Source organism: Schistocerca cancellata, chromosome 1, assembly GCF_023864275.1.
Source record: "Schistocerca cancellata isolate TAMUIC-IGC-003103 chromosome 1, iqSchCanc2.1, whole genome shotgun sequence".
Lineage (NCBI taxonomy): Eukaryota > Metazoa > Arthropoda > Insecta > Orthoptera > Acrididae > Schistocerca > Schistocerca cancellata.
In genome coordinates, this window is record NC_064626.1 from 431,859,537 (window position 1) to 431,881,798 (window position 22,262).

The following is a 22,262-nucleotide window of genomic DNA, read 5'->3' on the forward strand; positions in this document are numbered from 1 at the left end:
CAATTTTTCTCATTTGGCGTGAACCTTAAAATTTTTGTCATCTCTACTGTACAAATTACATTTAACATTTTAAAAGAGTAAGAAATATAGTAAAAATCTCTTATAATTCATATTTGTCGGAGTTTATATAGTATTTTACAATCATATAGACTGAAATATTTATAATTTTTCAGGGGATTATAGGAATGATCTTTTGCGATAACCATGTCCTCTCTTCCTAGTGTACTGCTACTGGGACAAGTCGTACGTTTTTGTCGTTATTACTTTAAGGTCTTCAGCTCGAAGACTGGCTTGATGCAGCTCCCCACGCTGCTCTATCCTGTACAAGCCTCTTAATCTCCTGTAACTGCTGGAACTTCAATACATTTTAAACTGCTTATTGTAATAATACCCAGATCTCCCTCTACGATGTCGATCCCTACCCTCCTCCATTACTTGATTCAGTCCAAAACTAAAGTGATGATTCGGTGATATCTCAGAATGTGTCCCAACAATTATCCCTTCTCTTAGTCAAGTTATGCCGCACATTTCTTTTCCCCTAATTGTATTCAGCATTTCCTCTTTAACTATGCGACCTATATGTAGCTAACTAGCTAACTCTACCCATGTAAAGTTTAGCATTATTCTGTAGCACCATAACTCTTCTTTCGTCCACGCTTCATTTCCGTAGAAGGGTAAGCCCCAGACAAAATGCCTTCATAAAAGATCTCCCAACACTTAAATTTATATCCGATGTTAACAAAATTTCTCTTCTTTAGGGATACTTTCTTGCTGTTTCCAGTCTACATTTTATATTCTCTCTTCTCCGGCCATCATCAGTTATTTTACAGCCTAAACAGCAAAACTCATCTACTACTTATAACGTCTCATTTCCTAGTTCAATTCCCTCAGCATACCCTGACTTAATTCCCATTACCCTTGTTTCACTATTGTTAATTTTCGTCTTACATCATCCTTTCAAGATACTATCCATTTCCTTCAACTACTCTTCCAAGTCCTTCGTCGTCGGAAAAATCCGAACTTTTTATTTATTCTCCCCGAATTTGAACTTCTTTTTCAATTTTTCCTTGGTTTCCTTTACCGCTTGCTCAGTGTACAAATTAACATCGTGGATAGGCTACAACCCTCTCTCCCTCCTTTCTGAACCACTGCTTACCTTTTACGTCCATCGATGCTTATAACTGCCGTCTGGTTTCTGTAAAAACTGTATACAACTTTCCGCTCCCTGTATTTTACTCCTGCTACCTTCATATTTCCAAATAGTGGATTCCAGTCATCAACGTCAAAAGCTTTCTCCAATCAACCTAGGTTTCCCTTTCTTTAACCTTTCTTCTAAGATAAGTCGTAGGATCAGTACTGCCTACATATGCCTACAATTCTCCGGATTCCAAACTGATCTTCCCCGACGTCGGCTTCTGCCAGTTTTCACATCCTTCTGTAAATAATTCTTGTCAGCCTTTTGTAATTATGCTTTTTTAAACTAGTGTTACGTGACATGATGATTCAATACAGGAGAAGGTCTGTGCATTTGTACTATAGTCTTCTTGTGAACACGTATTTACCAAGATCGCTATGTTAACACAATTACTGGATTACTAGTTATGGCAATATGATTGCCACCTTCAGATCCGTAAAATTAGGCAGATGCAGTTACATCATAACGTGCTTAAACCACTCTGTCATTTGTCTACACACCATGTATAAGAATGTAGAGGCAATACAATGATATGGCAGGTGTGCTATCATAATGTATAGGGTGTACATAAAGTCCGGAACACTTTTAATTATTCATTGCACAAGACACAAACATTGAACAGATATCATACATATGTCATTCTGAAGAGAAATCCTGAAAGTTTTTTTCACGTATACCACCACAGAGTAATTCGGTAATTTGCCGATAGTCAGCGCTATCGCAAACATGGCAAGTTCAGGTGCAGAGGGTGCTTTCTGTGTGTTGGAGTTAGACAAAAACAAGTGTGCTACAGTTGTTCAACGGATGTTTGGAACCAAGTACGGTAAGAAGCCACCAACAAGGAAGGCCACTTACCACTGGCACAACAAATTCGTTACGACGGGTTGCTTGTGCCTGGCAAAGAGAAGCGGACGACCCAGTGTGAGTGGAGTGAATGTGGAGCGCGTACGAGAGGCATTCATAGGGAGTCCAAAGAAATCGGTGTGTCGCCCGTATCGAATGTTTGTACAAAAAACTTAAAGCGTTTTTCTTCAAAATGCAATATGTGACATCTGTACAATGTTTATCTCTTGTGCAATACAGAATTTAAAGTGTTCAAAAAATGTTTCAAATGGCTCTGAGCACTATGGAACTCAACTGCTGTGGTCATAAGCCCCTTAGAACTACTTAAACCTAACTAACCTAAGGACATCACACACATCCATGCCCGAGGCAGGATTCGAATCTGCGACCGTAGTGGTCGTGCGGTTCCAGACTGTAGCGCCTTTAACCGCTCGGCCACTCCGGCCGGCTTAAAGTGTTCCCGGACTTTATGTACACCCCGTAGGTACAAACTGAAGTAGGAATGAAACCAACAAGTTAGAGGGATACAACGTCTGGCCTTTTCATGGTGTAATACCATGTGGGCTACGGCAGAATAACTGCATGTAACTGACTTGTTCAAGACATTCGTGCTTCAAGCTATATGTACGTTACGGCATGTAATTGTAATACCGTGACTTTCCTAGTCCTGGTGTGATAAAGTAGATGTAATTACCACTTTCTGGTGGATGGGAACGTGGCAATACATACTGCCGAAACTAGTAATCCAGTAACTGTGTTAACGTAGATCATGGAAAGTAAATTAATTCTGTCAAGAAGACTACAGCACAAGCCTATTAAACTGATAGTTCAGTAATATACACACATGTCAGCACCCGCTTTCTTTGGAACTGGGCTTACTACATTCTTCTTGAAATCTGAGGGAACTTCCTCTGTCTCGTTCATCTAGAACACATTGATGGTTCTCCGAAGGATATCAGTAGATCTGACTGAATGTCTTCTACAGGGATCTTGGTTCGACTTATCATTCCATTACTTTGAAAAATTCTTCTCGTAGTATATCTCCAGCCATCTTCATTTAGGTCCTGTTTCCTTTCTGTAATACTCCCTTTGGCTCACTTCTCTCCTATATTCACTCTTATACATACACTGAGTCACGAAAGTCGGCAAGATATAAAAGACTAGTGCACTGGCGGAGCTGTCATTTGCACTCAGATAATTCGTGTCAAAATGTTTCCGATTTGATTACGGCCACACGACGGGAATCAACAGACTTTGAACACGGAATGGTCTACATCTACATCTACATTTATACTCCGCAAGCCACCCAACGGTGTGTGGCGGAGGGCATTCTACGTGCCACTGTCATTACCTCCCTTTCGCGGGAAGAACGACTGTCGGAAAGCCTCCGTGCGCGCTCGAATCACGCTAATTTTACATTCGTGATCTCTTCGGGAGGTATAATTAGGGGGAAACAATATATTCGATACCTCATCCAGAAACATACCCTCTCGAAACCTGGACAGCAAGCTACACCGCGATGCAGAGCGCCTCTCTTGAAGAGTCTGCCACTTGAGTTTGCTAAACATCTCCGTAACGCTATCACCCTTACGAAATAACCCTGTGACGAAACGCGCCGCTCTTCTATGGATCTTCTCTATTTCCTCCGTCACCCGATCTGATACGGATCCCACACTGATGAGCAATACTCAAGTATAGGTAGAACGCGTGTTTTGTAAGCCACCTCCTTTGTTGATGGACTACATTTTCTAAGGACTCTCCCAATGAATCTCAACCTGGTACCCGCCTTACCAAAAATTAATTTTATGTGATCATTTCACTTCAAATCGTTCCGCACGCATACTCCCTGATACTTTACAGAAGTAGCTGCTATCAGTGTTTGTTCCGCTGTCATATAATCATACAATAAAGGATCCTTCTTTCTATGTATTCGCAATACATTACATTACATTTGTCTATGTTAAGGGTCAGTTGCCACTCCATGCACCAAGTGCCTATCCGCTGCAGATCTTCCTGCATTTCGCTTCAGATCTTCCTGCATTTCCCTGCAATTTTCTAATGCTGCAACTTCTCTGTATACTACAGCATCATCCGCGAAAAGCCGCATCGAACTTCCGACACTATCTACTTGGTCATTCATATATATTGTGAAAAGCAATGGTCCCACAACACTCACCTGTGGCACGCCAGAAGTTACTTTGACGTCTGTAGACGTCTCTCCATTGAGTACAACATACTGTGTTCTGTTTGCTAAAAACTCTTCAATCCAGCCACACAGCTAGTCTGATATTCCGTAGGCTCTTACTTACTGTATCGAACGCCTTCCGGAAGTCAAGGAAAATGGCATCTACCTGTAAGCCTGTATCTAATATTTTCTGGGTCTCATGAACAAATAAAGCGAGTTGGGTCTCACACGATCGCTGTTTCCGGAATCCATGTTGATTCCTACATAGTGGATTCTGGGTTTTCAGAAATGACATGATACGCGAGCAAAAAACATGTTATAAAATTCTACGACAGATCGATGTCAGAGGTATAGGTCTATAGTTTTGCGCATCTGCTCGACGACCCTTCTTGAAAACTGGAACTAACTACCTGTGCTCTTTTCCAATCATTTGGAACCTTCCGTTCCTCTAGAGACTTGTGGTACACGGCTGTTAGGAGGGGGGCAAGTTCTTTCGCGTACTCTGTGTAGAATCGAATTGGTATCCCGTCAGGTCCAGTGGACTTTCCTCTGTTGAGTGATTTCAGTTGCTTTTCTATTCCTTGGACACTTATTTTGATGTCAGCGATTTTTTCGTTCGTGCGAGGATTTAGAGAAGGAACTGCAGTGCCGTCTTCCTCTGTGAAACACCTTTGGAAAAAGGTGTTTAATATTTCAGCTTCACGCGTGTCATCCTCCGTTTCAATGCCATTATCATCCCAGAGTGTCTGGGTATGCTGTTTCGATCCACTAACTGATTTAATGTAAGACCAGAACTTCCTAGGTTTATCTGTCAAGTCGGTACATAGAATTTTACTTTCGAATTCACTGAACGTTTCGCGCATAGCCCTCCTTACGCTAACTTTGATCATTTAGCTTCTGTTTGTCTGAGAGGTTTTGGCTGCGTTTAAATTTGCAGTGAAGCTCTCTTTGCTTTAGCAGTAATTTCCTAACTTTGGTGTTGAACCACGATGGGTTTTTCCCGTCCCTCACAGTTTTACTCGGCACGTACCTGTCTAAAACTCATTTTACGATTACCTTGAACTTTTTCCATAAACACTCAATATTGTCGGTGTCGGAAAAAAAATTTCCGTTTTGATCTGTTAGGTAGTCTGAAAACTGCCTTCTATTACTCTTGCTAAACAGATAAACCTTCCTTCCTTTTTTTATATTCCTATTTACTTCCATATTCAGGGATGTTGCAACGGCCTTATGATCACTGATTCCCTGTTCCGTGCTTACAGAGTCGGAAAGTTCGGGCCTGTTTGTTATCAGCAGGTAGTTGAAGCTAGAGGCACAGGACATTCCAATTCGGAAATCGTTAGTGAATTCAATATTCCGTGATCCACAGTGCCAAGAGTGTGCCGAGAATAACAAATTTCAGGTTTTACATCTCACCATGGACAACACAGAGTTCGACAACCTTCACTTAACGACAGAGGCCAACTGCGTTTCAATAGAGTTGTCAGTGCTAACAGACAAACAACACTGCGTGAAATAACCGCAGAAATCAATCTAGAATACGTACGAACGTATTCCTTAGGCAGGGCGGCGAAATGTGGCGTTAATGAGCTATGACAGCAGACGACCGACGCTAGTGCTTTTGTTAACAGCACAACATCGTCTGCAGCGCCTCTCCTGGCATCGTGACCACGTCGGTTGGAACGTAGACGACTGGTCTGGTTAGACGAGTCCCGATTTCAGTTGGTAACAGCTGGTGGGAGGATTCGAGTGTAGTGCATACTCCTCGAAGCCATGCACCCAGTTTGTCACCAAGGCACTATGGAAACTAGAGGTAGCTCCATAATGGTGTGGGCTGTGTGTACGTGGAATAGACTAGGTCCTCGGTTATTTTCGGCTTCTTTCAAACCATTTGGAGCACTTCATGGACTTCATTTTTCCAAACAAGGACGATATTTTAATGGTGGACAATGCGCCGTATCATCGGGCCACACTTGTTCGTGGTTGTTCTGAAGAACATTCTGGACAATTCGAGCGAATGATTTGGTCACCCAGGTCGCCCGGCGTGAAACCCATCGAGCAGTTGTTGGACACAATGGAGAGGTCAGTTCGTAGAAAACCCTGCACCGGCAACACTTTCGCAATTACGGACGGCTATAGAGGAAGCGTGGCTCATTATTTCTGCAGGCGACTTCCAACGACTTGTTGTGTCCACGACACTTTGAATTACTGTACTACGCCGGGAAGAAGGAGGTCCGGCATGATATTAGAAGGTATACCTTGACTTACGCCAGCTCAGACTGGGCAATCTGCAAAATGCTGAATAAGTCGCCGACGAAAAAATTATTGACTGGATGCAAGCTGACTTCATTATTCAAATATTAAGCGTTTCGGACATTGTCATCATCAGATGTAGGAAACAAGTTAAGTTCCATAGCTATATATAACAAAAAATGAGTTACGCAGCCGAGATAATCGGACACACAAAAAATTTATACGCCATTAGAAGACACATAACCTGAAACATCATGCTGCACATAAATACAAAAGTTGCATGTTATAGTAGTAACAATCACAGGTGGACTGATTGAAGATGGATGGTTGCCATATTAAGATACAAAGTTTCAACACCAGATGGCGTTTATGAGGCCTAGTATAGTACTAAAGTACAAGCTACATATATTTCATAAAAAGCAATAAAAAGAAAACGATACATTCAATCGAATATAAATGGCAGCAAAAGCGATCAAGCGTACAGACAAAAAGAGTAATACAGAGTAACTAGAAAAGTGCAATTCTTAACATACTACAGGTACCGTTGCGGCGGCATTGACTAACAGGCAGAAAATAATGACAGTATTTAGCTCCATAATAACGTAATTATTACATATGGACACTATGGGCATTGCAGCGCTGTGTCAGTGCAAATCGGTAATGACATGCACACATGCAAAAGATACAGAAAAGTTGAGGATTTAGAATGGAAAACAGGAGCATCATAAAGGGAAAAATTTTATTTCGTGAAAGTAATATACATGTATTACCTAGATATTTAGACATTATAGTAAAATGAAAGCAGTAAGCGCTGCAGCGCTGCCCGGTAGACTTAACCAATGTATATCATAAAAAGATGTGTACAACGTGAGTGGCGCTAAAAGTCAGAAACGAGTCCCGATACAATCAAGCGAGTTATATGGTATGGTAGCCCTCCAACCCACATCCATGAAAAAGGTTCCCGTTTTTACCTGAAAGGCGTGCTTTTGAAGAAATTAGTGCTAGGAAGTTTCGTCGTCTAGAAATTTCTAGAAAATTCCAGAAAGTCCGAGAGTATTCGAGAACATTCCAGAATGTTCGAGAATATTCGAGAGCATTTCACAACATTCCAGAATGTTCCACCATGATCCGGGATGTTCTAGAATGTACGGAAATAGTTCAGAACATTCGGGAAGATTCTAGAATGTTCGGAAACATTCCGGAACATCCCGGATCATTGTGAACATTACAGGACACTCTCGAATGTTATGGAATGTTCTGGAACATTGTAGACCATTCGAAGCCTTTTTGGTATGTTCTGGAATTCGCCACTGATTGGACTACCCATTGGTAGGGATATATAAAGTAAGACCCGTCGTAAGTTCGAACGTTACTTTCTTATCAGCGACGAAAGGAGGTGCCGGAAAAGTAGTGCAGTGAGTGAATAAAAACAAACAGTGATACAGAGACAGAATATAAATCGGATATAAATTGTGAAAGTGTGTAAAATGTGCTTAGTGTATTTGTTAATTAAAAATTGATTTGATTCATATTTTAGACAATCACCAAACGTAAAAGAGGAGGAGATCTTGCCAGTTCTGAAGCAAAACGGCGAAAATTAAAAGAACAGCGAAACAGATGAGCGCGAAAGATGCTTAAGTTCGCAACGAATGACAACGAACACAGTGAGAAGCAGAACAACCGAAGAACAACGAAATGAATGGATTGAAGAATCAAGAATAGCGACACAATCTTGTAATAAAAGACTGCGAACTCAAGCCAGCCATGAAAATATCACCCTACAAGAAGCGCGGACGAGGTCCATTAACATACAGCCTAACGAATGAAGCATTCCACTACGATACAACGAAAGAATGTGACAAACACAAACACTTCGTAATCGGAAAAATGGCTAACATCTGTCAATTTTGAAACGCAAAAAATACAGTAGAGAGACACCAGGATTCTCTTCCATTATGGAAAAATTCGATTACCACCGCTGGAAGCACCCTGCAGGAATGTTTACATTACATGACCGGGGAAGCTCCAGAATCAAAACTCTTTAATTGAAATATAAAAGCATACAAAGCTTCCAAATGATTTCTTTCGGTGTCACTTCGCTCAATACTAATACAGATGAAATCGATCATGTTTTTTCCATCCGAGGTCAAATGTATCAACATGGGATCACTACGTAGCACTACCTAACGAAGACCATAAATTTCTGCAAATATATGTCATCGAAAATTAAAAAAAAAATTATTAACGATGCACAAATATCAGTGTATTGAAACGAGAGGTAGTCCAAGATTTACAGAGAATCTTCCACAAATCAACTGATTCACATAATCAAAAGAGCATTAGACCGAATGATTTCTCATAAATATAACGTTATAATCCGAGTCGACAAAGACAACCTGGACAACACGAACGTCGATTTAATGCACCTCAGATAGACGAGGTCTTCATCGTAACTGTGGACAATGAAAACATAAGCCATTATATAACTGTACAACGAAGAAGAGAAGGAGTACAACGCATTGCAAAGAAACGCCGATAATATGACGCCCTCCAATACCCATTAGTATTTCTGCACGGAGAGGACGGATATCATCTTAATGTAAAACAAATCCAACCTGAAACAGGCGCAGAAACAAACAGAAAAGTCATTTCCAAGGAGTTCTATGCTTACCGCTTAATGGTCAGAGACAGTGAAACATACACTCACATTCTCAACCCTCACCGTTTATTCCAACAATTCCTGGTAGATATGTATGCAAAAACGAAAGCGGAACGGATGCTTTACATAAGATTGAATCAGAAGAAACTACGCACTGAAGGATACATCCACCTTCGAGTCACACTATAAATAACGGAAATTCTGACGACATTGGAACAATGATAATCTTACCCTCATCATATGTAAGAAGTCCAAGCCACATGCACGAACAGATGCCATGACCAACATACGAAAATATGGACGAAATTACCTCTTCATAACATTCACATTCAACATGTTTAGAAATCAAAGAGCAAGATACGGACAATCCCCCATGCACTGATACGAGATAATAGCTCAAGTTTTTCGACAAAAGCAAATGAGATTTATTGAAGTCATCACAAAAGACACATGTTTGAAACCATTACACTCTGGAGTACACAATCGAATGGCAAAAACGAGGACTGCCTGACTCACATAATCTCATATGTCTACACGGCAGAATTCATTCCACAGATATCGACAAAATCATCCAAGCTGAATTTCCCAATCCACAAGATGATCCGCAACTGTATTACACAGTAATGAAAAACATGAGTCACAGAAAATGACGAGCATTAAACCCCAACTCCTCACTTATAAGTGATGGAAAATGTACAAGGAATACCCAAAACCATAACTGGACGACACACAAACCGGAGATGATTACCATCTCAAATACAGAATACGATCACCCCAAAACGGTGGTTTCAGAGCAAATACGGATACGAGAATTCGGCGAAATGGCAATAGTTAAGAAATAAATACTGCAATTCAGTAAAATCCGTCTCTGTAAGTATGTAACAGAGGCAGTATTTCAAATAGCCAAAGACAGCGAACAACAAAACAGACGGGATCCTCATATGCCAAATGGGAAGATACAACAACAGTAACGATGCAGCGTGCCCGATTTTCTGTTTTCCCCATACGCGCAACGTAACCAACTATACAACATCTAGCAATACGTTTGGCGAGTGGCCAGACAGATTACATCACAAAACACACCGCCAGAAAATCGCAAGCGGACCACTTCAGAACATAACATTGTGCCAAGCGGATCCATTCGCGAAAACATTACTATATGTCGACGTCCCTACCTATTACACAACAACAAAAACGTTTCAACGACGAAAACAAGGAATTCCAGTAGAAGATCATCCAGGAATCATGAAAACGGCACATTATGTCGAATATACACCGTACATCCGAACTACGCCGAATGTTTCTATCTCTGGTTGTTGCTACACGAAATACGGAGCCAACAAGTTTCAAAGATCTGAAGAATGTTGACGGTTACCTACGCCAGACGTACAGAGAAGCATGCCAATGCTTACCATAACTGGAAAACGACAATCACTGGAAGTTAAAACTACAAGAGGCCTCATTTACAGCTTCAGATGAGAAAATGACTCATTCGCCGTAATTCCATCAACATGTAGCGAATGGTATCCGAAACAGCTATGGGACTCCAAACAGAGTATGAGTGGTGACATACTGTACTAAACCGACAAGCGCATCCTGAACTAACCATCGAATTCAGTGACAACAACTTCAATGAAACACTCATTCACCTATTAGATAAATGTTTAGCAATAAACAACCAGACCTTCCTACACCAGAGTGACAGTTGCAATATGCGGCTGATAGTAAAAGCAAGACTAAAGAAAATCAGGAGACGTCCATAGAATTTGTCGACCTGGAAAAGTGTTCGACAATGTAAAATGGTGCATGTTGTTCACAATTCTAAGGACAATATTGGTAAGCTGTAGGGAAATAGAGGTAGCATAAATATGTACAACAACCAAGAAGGAATAATAAGACTGGAAGGCAAAGATTAAAAGTTCTAGGATTAAAAAGGGCGTAAAGAAGGAATGTAGTCTTTCATCGCTACTATTCAATCTACACGTCTTTAAAGCAATGAGGGAAATGAAACGAAGTTTCAACAGCGGGATTAAAATTCGGGGTGAAAGGATATCAATGATACGATTCGCTAACAACATTGCTACCCTCAGTGAAAGCAAAGAAGAATTACATGATATGTTGAATGGAATGAACAATCTAAGGAGTATAGAACATGGACTGAGAGTAAATCGAAAACAGACGAAAGTAGTGAGAAGCTGCGGAAATGATAAGAGCGAGAAACTTAACATCAGAATTGGGGATCGCGAAGTAGACGAAGTTAAGGGAATCTGGTACCTAGGCAGCAAAATAACTCATGACAGGCGGAGCAAGGAGGTGTTACGACTTCTGCACCACTTGTGAGCAGCAGACACTGAGGCTTCGCCAAAGGCTGAGACGGCGTGGAGTTTTACAATTATTTATTGAACTTTCTTTACAATTTCTCGCTCGTCGTCGCTGCCCAACCCTGCGGATCCCTCCGCCTGGCTGCTGCTGTGCAGATTCTCCGACAATGCGCGCAACGCTCGCTGCTGATCGCACTCGGAAGTCTCAGGCCACCAGTGCTCCGCTGAAGCCAGGATGCTCTGTGGTTGAGATAAACTCGTCGCCGTGAGGTCAGCTGCCGACGCCTGCTGCACCGGCGGCTGGGAAGCCGTCAGTCGCGATGTCCGTCATCGACGGACCATACACCTTGGGGCCGGGTTGCCACGAAGTCCGGGCGTCCGTTCCCGGCGGCGCCTGTGACCAAGACCGCGCTGTGGCCGGTCCTGCTGGAAGTTCTCGCTGTAGTTAGTCAGCCATGGTGCTGACCGAACTCGGACCAACCTCCAGACCTGAAGTTGACATCTGGCGAGCTGGAACAGACTTCTGGAATCGTCACCTATGAAGATTGAACATCCGGACACGGACCACGTCCGTCCTCAGACCCGAACTGCTTTCTAATGGCTTCTGTCCGTTGCTGCCTGCGCCCCGCTATATATATCTGGCAGGAGGACGTTTTTTACTCTCGGTGGTAGCTTTTTGTTATTACTCCCGCAGTACATTGCAGAGTAACTTAGGGTGCTGGCCTGACTTCCCCTTTCTCAGCACTCTCCAGGCTTCGCTCGGTCTGTGTGCGTCGTTGCGTCAGTTTGTTGGTAGACTGCTGCTGTCAGGAAGGCTATCTGTGCTTGCCTACTTCGTAATCCCTCGGTCGCTGGCGTGCCTTTGTTTTGCCATTCTCCACTGCGTGAAGGTACGCTTACTACACTACTGGCCATTAAAATTGCTACACCAAGAAGAAATGCAGATGATAAAGAGGTATTCATTGGACAAATATATTATACTAGAACTGACATATGATTACATTTTCACGCAATTTGGGTGCATAGATCCTGAGAAATCAGTACCCAGAACAACCACCTCTGTCCGTAATAACGGCCTTGATACGCCTGGGCATTGAGTCAAACAGAGCTTGCATGGCGCGTACAGGTACAGCAGCCCATGCAGCTTCAACACGACACCACAGTTCATCGAGAGTAGTGATTAGCGTATTGTGGCGAGCCAGTTGCTCGGTCACCATTGACCAGACGTTTTCAATTGGTGAAAGATCTGGAGAATGTGCTGGCCAGGGCAGCAGTCGAACATTTTGTGTATCTAGAAAGGCCCGTACAGGACCTGCAACATGCGGTCGTGCATTATCCTGCTGAAATGGTGGGTTTCGGAGGGATCGAATGGAGGGTAGAGCCACGGGTCGTAACACATCTGAAATGTAACGTCCACTGTTCAAAGCGCCGTCAATGCGAACAAGAGGTGACCGAGACGTGAAACCAATGGCTCCCCATACCATCACGCCGGGTCATACACCAGTATGGCGATGACGAATACATGCTTCCAATGTGCGTTCACTGCGATGTCGCCAAACAAGCATGCGACCATCATGAAGCTGTAAACACAACCTGAATTCATCCGAAAAAATGACGTTTTGCCATTCGTGCACCCAGGTTCGGCGTTGAGTACACCATCGCAGGCGCTCCTGTCTGTGATGCAGCGTCAAGGGTAACCGCAGCCACGGTCTCCGAGCTGATAGTCCATGCTGCTGCTAACGTCGTCTAACTGTTCGTGCAGATGGTTGTTGTCTTGCAAACGTCCCCATCAGTTGACTCGGGGATCGAGACGTGGGTGCACGATCCGTTACAGCCATGCGGATAAGATGCCTGTCATCTCGACTGCTAGTGATACGATGCCGTTGGGATCCAGCACGGCGTTCCGTATTACCCTCCTGAACCCACCGATTGCATATTCTGCTTACAGTCATTGGATCTCGACCAACGCGAGCAGCAATGTCGCGATACGATAAACCGCAATCGCGATAGGCTACAATCTGACCTTTATAAAAGTCGGAAACGTGATGGTACGCATTTCTCCTCCTTACACGAGGCATCACAACAACATTTCAGCAGGCAACGCCTGTCAGCTGCTGTTTGTGTATGAGAAATTGGTTGGAAACTTTCCTCATGTCAGCACGTTGTAGGTGTCGCCACCGGCGTCAACCTTGTGTGAATGCTCTGAAAAGCTAATCATTTGCATATCACAGCATCGTCTTCCTGTCTGTTAAATTTCGCGTCTATAGCACGTCATCTTCGTGGTGTAGCAATTTTGATGGCCAGTAGTGTACATGTGGCCGCAACACAGGACACAAAAAGCAGACTAACACTGGCAATAAGGGCCTTCTGTATAAAACATAGGTCTTCATTTGAGGAAGGAAGTTCTGAGAATGTACGTCTGGAGCACAGCATTCTATAGGAACACCGGAACGGAAGAGAATCGAAGCGTTTGAGATGTGATGTTACAGAATAATGTTGGAAAGCATGTGGATTGATAAGGCAATGAATGAGGAGGTTCTGCGCAGAATATGCGAGAAAAAGAATATAGGGAAAACACTGGGAACGAAAAGGGATAGGATGGTAGGACGTCTGTTAAGACATCAGGGAATAACATTCGTGGTACTAGAAGGAGCTGTAGAGAGCAAAAATTGTAGAGAAAGACAGAGATTAGAATATATCCAACAAATAATTGAGGGGTCGTAGGGTGCAAATGCCTCACTGAGACGAAAAGGTCGGCTGAGGAGTGGAATTCGAGGGGGGAGGGGCAGGGTATCCAATCAGAAGACTGAAGACTCAGACGAGAGAGAGAGAGACAGACAGACAGATGTTCCAGCACGGAGAAAAAAAGAGGGAGAGAGAGAGAGAGATAGAGAGAGAGAGGGAGAGAGAGAGAGATGGAATCTCTTGTTACATTTCTTGCAACACTCTTACAGCCACTTGCTGTTCCTTAGCAGCCGTCTTACTTTGTTTCCATTTAGATGATGCTGTTGTTCACCGACTACTGAAGTCATCACAAGATCAAAACAAATTGGAAAACGATTTAGAAAAGATGTCTGTGTTTTGCAAAATGTTCAAATGTGAGTGAATTCGTAAGGGACCAAACTACTGAGGTCATCGGTCCATAGACGTACACACTACTTAAACTAACTTATGCTAAGAACAAAACAAACACCCATGCCGAGGGAGGACTCGAACCTCGAACCCCCGGCGGGAGGGGCCGCGCAGTCCGTGACTCGGCGCCTCTAACCACGCGGCCACTCCGAGCGGCTTCAGTGTGATGGAAAAATTGGCAATTGACGTAACAAACGAAAAGTGTGAGGTCGTCCACATGAGCGTTAAAAGGAATCAAATACACTTCGATTATACGATGATACAGTCAAATCTAAAAGCCGATTTCAACTAAATACATAGGAATTACAGTTAGGAGCAACTTAAATTGGAAAGAACACTCAGAAAATGTTGTGGGGAAGGCTAACCGAAGAATGCGTCTTTGCCGACCGGGATGGCCGAGCGGTTCTAGGCGCTACAGTCTGAAACCGCGCGACCGCTGCGGTCGCAGGTTCGAATGTTGCCTCGGCCATGGATGTGATTGATGTCCTTAGGTTAGTTAGTTATAAGTAGTTCTAAGTTATAGGAGACTGATAACCTCAGCAGTTAAGTCCCATAGTGCTCAGAGCCATTTGAAGCAATGCGTCTCCGTTTCATTGGCGGGGCACTTAGAGACAGTGCGCTTGTCCGTCCTCTTTTACAAAACTGAAGCGCGGTGCGGGATTCTTACCAGATAGGATTGACGGACTACATCAGGAAAGTTCTAAGAAGGGCAGCACGTTTTGTATTATCGCGAAATAGGGGAGAGAGTGTCACTGAAATGATATCGCATACATCATTGAAATCAAAGCCGTTTTTCGTTGCGGCGGAATCTTCTCCAGAAATTTCAATGACCAGTTTTCTCCTCCGAATGCGAAAATATTTCGTTGACGCCCACTTACATAGGGAGAAACGATCGTCATAATAAACTAAGGTAAATCAGAACCTGCACGGAAAGGCGTAGGTTCGTTTTTCCGCGCACTGTGCGAGGTTGGAATAATAGAGAAATATTGCGAAGGTGGTTCGATGAACCCTTTGCCAGGCACTTAAATATGATTTGCAGAATATCCATGTTGATGTAGATGCACAATTTTTTGAATACTATCATTTTCCGGCAGGGTTATGTATGTTTATGATTACTTTCTGCGACCGAGCAATTTCGATCTTAATTCATTCAAATGTGGACATAGGCACAGAAACCTACAACAATCAATTCTAGCACAAATAGTCTTTAAAAAAGCACACCATGTAAAAATTTCAGTCTGATATTACTTAGTGCATGTGAGCAAATAAAATAATGGATACCGACGTTGTTCAAAAATGAATAAGGAAGCCGAGTTTTGGCTAATATGTATACAGCTAGGAACAAAATGAATATGGATTTAAAAAACTTTCTATGGTCGGTGCATTCACTCGAAGAAACTCTTAATCTAATCAGGTTACCTTCCATTAGGAAAGTGGGTGCACTCAGCGACTGTTACGTGATTTATAAATTATAGAGCGCAGCAATCAGTCGTCTTTTTCTTTAGGTTTTATTAGAAGCTACAAAAACTCACAAAAAAGGACGAGTGATTTCTGTGCTCTATAATTTATAAATCTTAATGTTACTTGCACCAAAATGGGAGATCATACCATTTTGCACTCTTTATCTCATTTTGTTGTGTGTCCTGTCTCACATCGTTTTGAACTGCTCATCACGCTTTGTAACAGAGGAGTTACGTGCAAATATTGTACGGAACAGTGCAAATTTCAGGAATTCGTAATTAACTCGTTCTTTCGAATAAGCTATGTTACAAGTATTAGTAAGAATGTTGAGTCGCTAGCCTCGGCTGTAATAGCAGCAGATAAACGACAATCGCACTTGCTCCGATTTTTCTTTTCCTCAACGAGTGTACTGCTAATTAGTGAGACCTTCAGCTTGGTGAGATATCTTTTATTAGGAAACTTTACGTACTATATAAGATAGGGTGCAACTCGTCGCCTTTCACAGTTGTCTTCACAATATACGTACACGGAAACTGACTCGCGACAGCAATGAGCAGCAACTTGGTAATGGTTCTGTTTGGCGCGTGTCTGCTCGTGCTACACGTACCTTACGCTGCTGCTCAAGGTATTCCCGCAATCTTTTTTAGGCCAGTGGGTGGTGACGATGGTGCTCAAGAGATAGATATCCCCGAATTCTCTTTTGGGTCAGTGGGTGGCGGCGATGGTGCTCAAGACATAGATATCCCCGAATTCTCTTTTGGGTCAGTGGGTGGCAACGATGGTGAGATAGTTATCCCCGAATTCATTCCTGGGACAGTGGATGGCGACGATGTTGAGTTGGGAGGCGACCTGCCTATTGGAATCGGGCCAGTCGTCGAAACGAGCAGCGAGAGCAGCAATTCTACAGAACAGCCGACAACCGAAACCGAGGCCGAGACGGAGGCCTCTACCACCGAACAAGGTACGTCGACTCAGTTACAGCTGTATGTAGGACAGCACTGTCAAACAAGGCGGACGTAGAGCAAGAAGGCGCATACACCAATGGCTGAATTTATACTGCCCATTCTGACAAATTCTGACATCTTCTTTTCCTGTTGTGGTTAGCCGAGGGGGTTTGGCATTGATTTGCTTACACCGGTGGAAAATTTGTTGTATGTGTATGCAAGTTACGGGGCTTACTGTGCTGAGTGCTTTCTCGTCGTGGTGCTGGTTTCTTACGTCATGGATGGATATCTGAATGAAGCGGCAATGAGAAATGCCGAAACATACCTTGGTATTATGGAACGGCAAAGAATGGGGTGCCAAGTTAAATAGTTCATGCCGACGGACAGATCAGAATCAGCTGTATCTCATGATTTCGTCCGATGAACCGAGAACGTGAGGCACTAGACATGACTCGGAAGACCCGTAAGTAGGAACACCGGGACTCTGCTATGTTTTCTCTGCTAACCATAACTCACTGAAGGAAAATTCTGGAATGGTTCCTCCAAGAAGTCCGCTGTTGATTTACTACCTCATTCTTGCACGTAACGTGCTTGTCGATTCAAATATGTGAGTTCCGTAAACCTTTGGCGTATTTGCAGATTCAAATGTGATTACCATGATTGTTTTCATAACTTCTGTGATTTTATGTTAGTGAACATAGGGACTCTTGTGTGAAAGGCTTACGTGCCGATTAATACAATATTTTCTAAAGTGCAGAAGAAGTAATAGCAACAGTTAGAGTGATCAAAGTTAGCATGTATCTGGGGATACATTGGTCACCCTCTACGTTCACTACTGTTAACTAATATTTCACTCATGGTCCTCACTTCAAAAATACGATTCAACTTTGACAACCCACAAATAAAAACATTGATCTGAACTTTTTAAAGTTCTTTATTAAACCTCCAACAGGAACAAACCTAGTACAGTACCTAAATCAAACAGTGTGATCCATAATCAACATTATAAATATAATGAAAGGTATTAGGTTGGAGGATCGCACTCATAGATTCAAAGTTAGTTGAGTGTGCTACCTTCAGTTTCATCCGTCTTAAACGTAAATCCTTATTTCAAAATTGCAACTAAAACTAAGTTTACCTGTTCTTCATGTATCGAGTCATTATCTTACACTTGTGACAAAACAAACTTCACTGCTTGTTTCTGCGGATATATGGCATTAAATGTTGTTCCTGAATCACAGCCTGAACCACAATAGATTGTAATTTGGGCAATATATGACTGACATGTATTTTTCTTTGTTGTAAGCACATTAACAATTGCAGATGAGCCTTCGTCTTAATACTAATGGGTAATGTTTGTATTCCTTAGTCCCATACTGTAATTGGCGGCAATACTGTTTAGTAAATTGTATATATGTAATACAGTGGCAACAATGACCAGTGGTCAAAGTAACACATAAACAGGGAAATGATGCACATGATGTGATGCTGGTAGATATATACAAATGGACAAAAAGGAAATCAGTGCTCCACTTTCAGAATTAATCCAGTAACATACATGATATAGTTAAAAACACAGATAGCTTTGCAGTTAAATGATATCGGTGGATTCTGCACAACCAGATTTTAACAACCTTTTTCCTATGCAATTGTAAGTCGCAATAGGTTCGAAAACTACTGCGCAAGAAAATCGGCTCTACATGGTGCCGTCTAGCGTATAGTGATGAAACTTCACCAACAAACACTATACACTGAACACCCAACTGACAGCCAGCAGATTGTAATACTTTTGGTGTATGAGTGATCGAAGCAACCACAGCGATCAAAATATAGATGGTTTACGGGCTTGTAATATCGCATTACAACTGCTTTGCGCAGAACATTCGTGATACCATTTGTATACTGCTTATTCTCAGACCCCACATATGATCTCGGTGCAGATCACGTTTACTCACACTTAGTGCAACACTCAACAACTTCTGTCTCTACTCAAATGCAAATGAATTCGTCTACACTGCAGAGCAGTGGCAACTTAAATGAACGTCTATCTGAAATTTGTGCTTCTCAGACTCTGAATAAAACGCTGAGATCTTGCTTTATTAGTAAGATGTCTAGCTAGAGACACTGACGTCTTTCTGGTTATACCTAAGTGTATACTGCCATCTCATGTCCCCTTACAGAAAAGACAGTAGTTTCGAAAAAATTCTCCTGTAACGGGATTCGATCCGACTACCTCCATGTCTAGCGCTTCCGTACTAAAGCGATCTCGGTTATGGAGTTAGCAGTGAGTCCTAAACAACCGCAGAGCACAAGAATACTTCCTAGTGTGTGTCGCGAACACCAAAAGTGCAACACCAAAACTATCACAATAATATCTGTGAGGGAACGTATGAGAAAATATTAGATTCTGCAGACATCCACAAATATAGTAAACCAAATTATTATGATTATGAAGAAATGGATTTACACGTACACGACGGCAGTCACATCTCAAGCATCACGAACAGAAATAAAAACCGCAGAGTGCAATAACTTCACGAGAATGTCTTTTGTTTGTTTTCGAAAACTTGTATTAATGTTTTATTTTAACTGTTCATTTTAAAACATCTTCAGTCTTAAATTACGCTTCCCTTGATTTTAATTAATTAATGTTAGTTCTTATTATTTTTTGAGCTAGGAATTTTTTGTCATGTTGTCATTTAACAATATCCTGCAGCGCGGCTTCCCCTATATGTAACAGATTGTTGTGGTGAGTAAGTCCTTCGTATATTGGTTCACCTATTAACCATGGATATTAGCCACTACAGAGAGTGATGAGAACCAACGGGGTTTTTAAGCTATGAACTGAGGGTAATGATTAAAACTTGTGTTCCTATATCACACTGCGTCATTGCCAGAAATGTTTTCCGATGTCGAAAATATTGAAAAGGATTAGGAAAGCCTACTATGAATCAGAGACTGAGTACTTTTTCAGACTGTTAAGGAAGGAGTAAAGAGCTGCCAACAGTCTTTTCAAGGAATCATCACAACATTTCTCTGTAAAGTTTGAGTGAAACCAAAAGAGACCTAATCTGGATCCCATAACACAGTCTGAATGCATCACATGTAGAATATGAATGTAGTTCCCTGACCACTGCACATCCTATTTCGGTTCATGAATTGAGAGTCTGGTACCCTGCTGAAGGTGGTCTGTCTGTAAGAACTTTGACACTAGGTACTACAGCCTCAAAACCGAGACTCTACATGCTGAGTTTCACCTACTAACAAAAGATAAGTGCTCCTAGAACTCTAAAAATCTACTTGTTACGTTTGTTACGTCTAAAATTGAGTCACAGTCCAACATGTCACAGACATTATAGGCTATAAAAGGAGGCAGTGCCTCACTAAGACAGTAAGAATCACAGATCGCATTGTTGCAACATGTAGACGAATGTATCTTGTTCATACCTTAGTATCCTCTAAGTGCTGCACTCTAAAGAGTATAAATATTGCAAAAGAAATTTAAAGTTTTGGACCTCATTTTCAGAATCCCGTGTGGGCAAAGGCAACTCGAGGCACATCGCAAACTCAAGGACTGCATCTCACGCCAAAGCCAGGACAGCTGCTAAAGCCAGGACAATAGCCAAAGCCAGGACAGCTGCCAAAGCCAGAACAGCTGCCAAGAAGGCAGGCAGAGCAGTGCACAAGGCGTGATCACAACTTCAACCTGGATTCTGCGACTCTATGAAAGCAACTAATAAATGATTAACTTGTGTTGTGTATTCTGATTTGGCTTTTGAAGTAAAAATCTTGTTCAACGGAAGAAAGAGTGTCGCTACATTTCTTATAAATTTGTACCCCTGAAAGAGATCTCAACCAAGATACATATCCATAACTTGTTAATGAGTTACCCAAAACGAGAGCTGAACGGGAACATTAACACTTCGATTTCAGTAACGGAGGAAGACGAAGACAGGTTGAGGCACTTTTTAGTTTTATTTGGATTCCAGGTTTCGACTTTAGTTACAGGCCACTTTCAAATCCAGTACCTAATTACTGCGAGTCCAATTTCGTCAGCAGTGCACAGATTCAGAGTATGTCTAGCTTCCTCCGTTATATTAAAAGCGTTCTCAGTGCCCTCAGACGTCATATCTTCAACTGTGGCCTTCTTTTATCATGAGAACAAGCGCCTATATGTTCTCTATAGTATACAGGATGTCCTAGGTGGATACGTCAATATCCAGGAATGTGCAGGGAACGATCATTCGAAGGAAAAATCTAGGAAACTCGGGCTCTACAACACATATCTTAAGATCTAGGAGTACTCTTTCGTCTTCGTTAATATGAAACTCATCTCTTCTTCTGAACGAGTACCCACAGCTCTTAATGTAAGTGTGTCAGGCAACATGTTTACTAAACAGTTATTTCTAGTTTTGTTCTATACTATCTCCAATGGAAATAAGGAAATCGCAGCATGAGCAGAAGAGATTTGTTTCACAGTACCGACAATGAATAAGTGCTCGTAACTCTTACGGTATGCATTTTAGAGCCCACGTTTACTGGACTGATTTGCTTCGAATGATCATTCCTGTCATATGACTCCTAGCACATCCCGTACTATCTATAACAAGGATTATGATATCACTACCAATTCCATGTGATGTAAATTTCAAAAATCTCTTCAGCTGAATTATAGTCGACACATACTGCAGGGTCATGGTCAAGGAAATAAACTGAACGAGAGGTGCCTTATTGACTGAATGCATTAGTATTAATTATGGAGTGTCTTACTGACTGTTCATTACATACCAAGATTAGCAACTATTGAAAGCAGGTGTTATCTACTGTTTGATCCAGGATCAGCTGCAGGGCGTTTATTCTTCATCTTGCAAAAAAAAAAAAAAAAAAAAAAATGGTTCAAATGGCTCTGAGCACTACGGGACTCAACTTCGGAGGTCATTAGTCCTCTAGAACTTAGAACTAGTTAAACGTAACTAACCTAAGGACATCACACACATCCATGCCCGAGGCAGGATTCGAACCTGCGACCGTAGCGGTCTCGCGGTTCTAGACTGCAGCGCCTATAACCGCACGGCCACTTCGCCCGGCTCTTCATCTTGCAGTATGCAAGTATATATGAGATTTGTCTATTCTGTAAAACAAATTAGGCAGTAATCTGTGGTCCAAATAAAAGCCAGTAAAGGTGTTTATGTTGGTGAAAATGTTCTGTACCGCATCATTCATCACACATCTGTAGAGTAGATGACCCATACATTTTTCCCTTTTCATT

The 22,262-nt window shown here is 42.1% G+C and overlaps 1 protein-coding gene across 5 annotated transcripts in view; it reads left to right on the forward strand.

Moving 5' to 3' along the window:
- The window catches only part of LOC126176341 (uncharacterized), a 129,970-nt gene that overhangs the window by 39,230 nt on the left and 68,478 nt on the right, over positions 1-22,262 (forward strand). Inside the window, exons 1-2 of one of the 5 annotated variants that reach the window (XM_049923495.1) lie at positions 16,541-17,010; positions 20,520-20,799. The exons of 2 other annotated variants lie outside the window; for them this stretch is intronic. In XM_049923495.1, coding sequence (XP_049779452.1) covers positions 16,599-17,010; positions 20,520-20,686 — 579 coding nt within the window. In that variant the 5' untranslated portion in view covers positions 16,541-16,598 and the 3' untranslated portion in view covers positions 20,687-20,799. Of the gene's footprint in view, positions 1-16,540; positions 17,011-20,519; positions 20,800-22,262 lie in introns of those variants that run through there. 2 more of the 5 variants (XM_049923508.1, XM_049923500.1) reach the window with 2 other exon arrangements.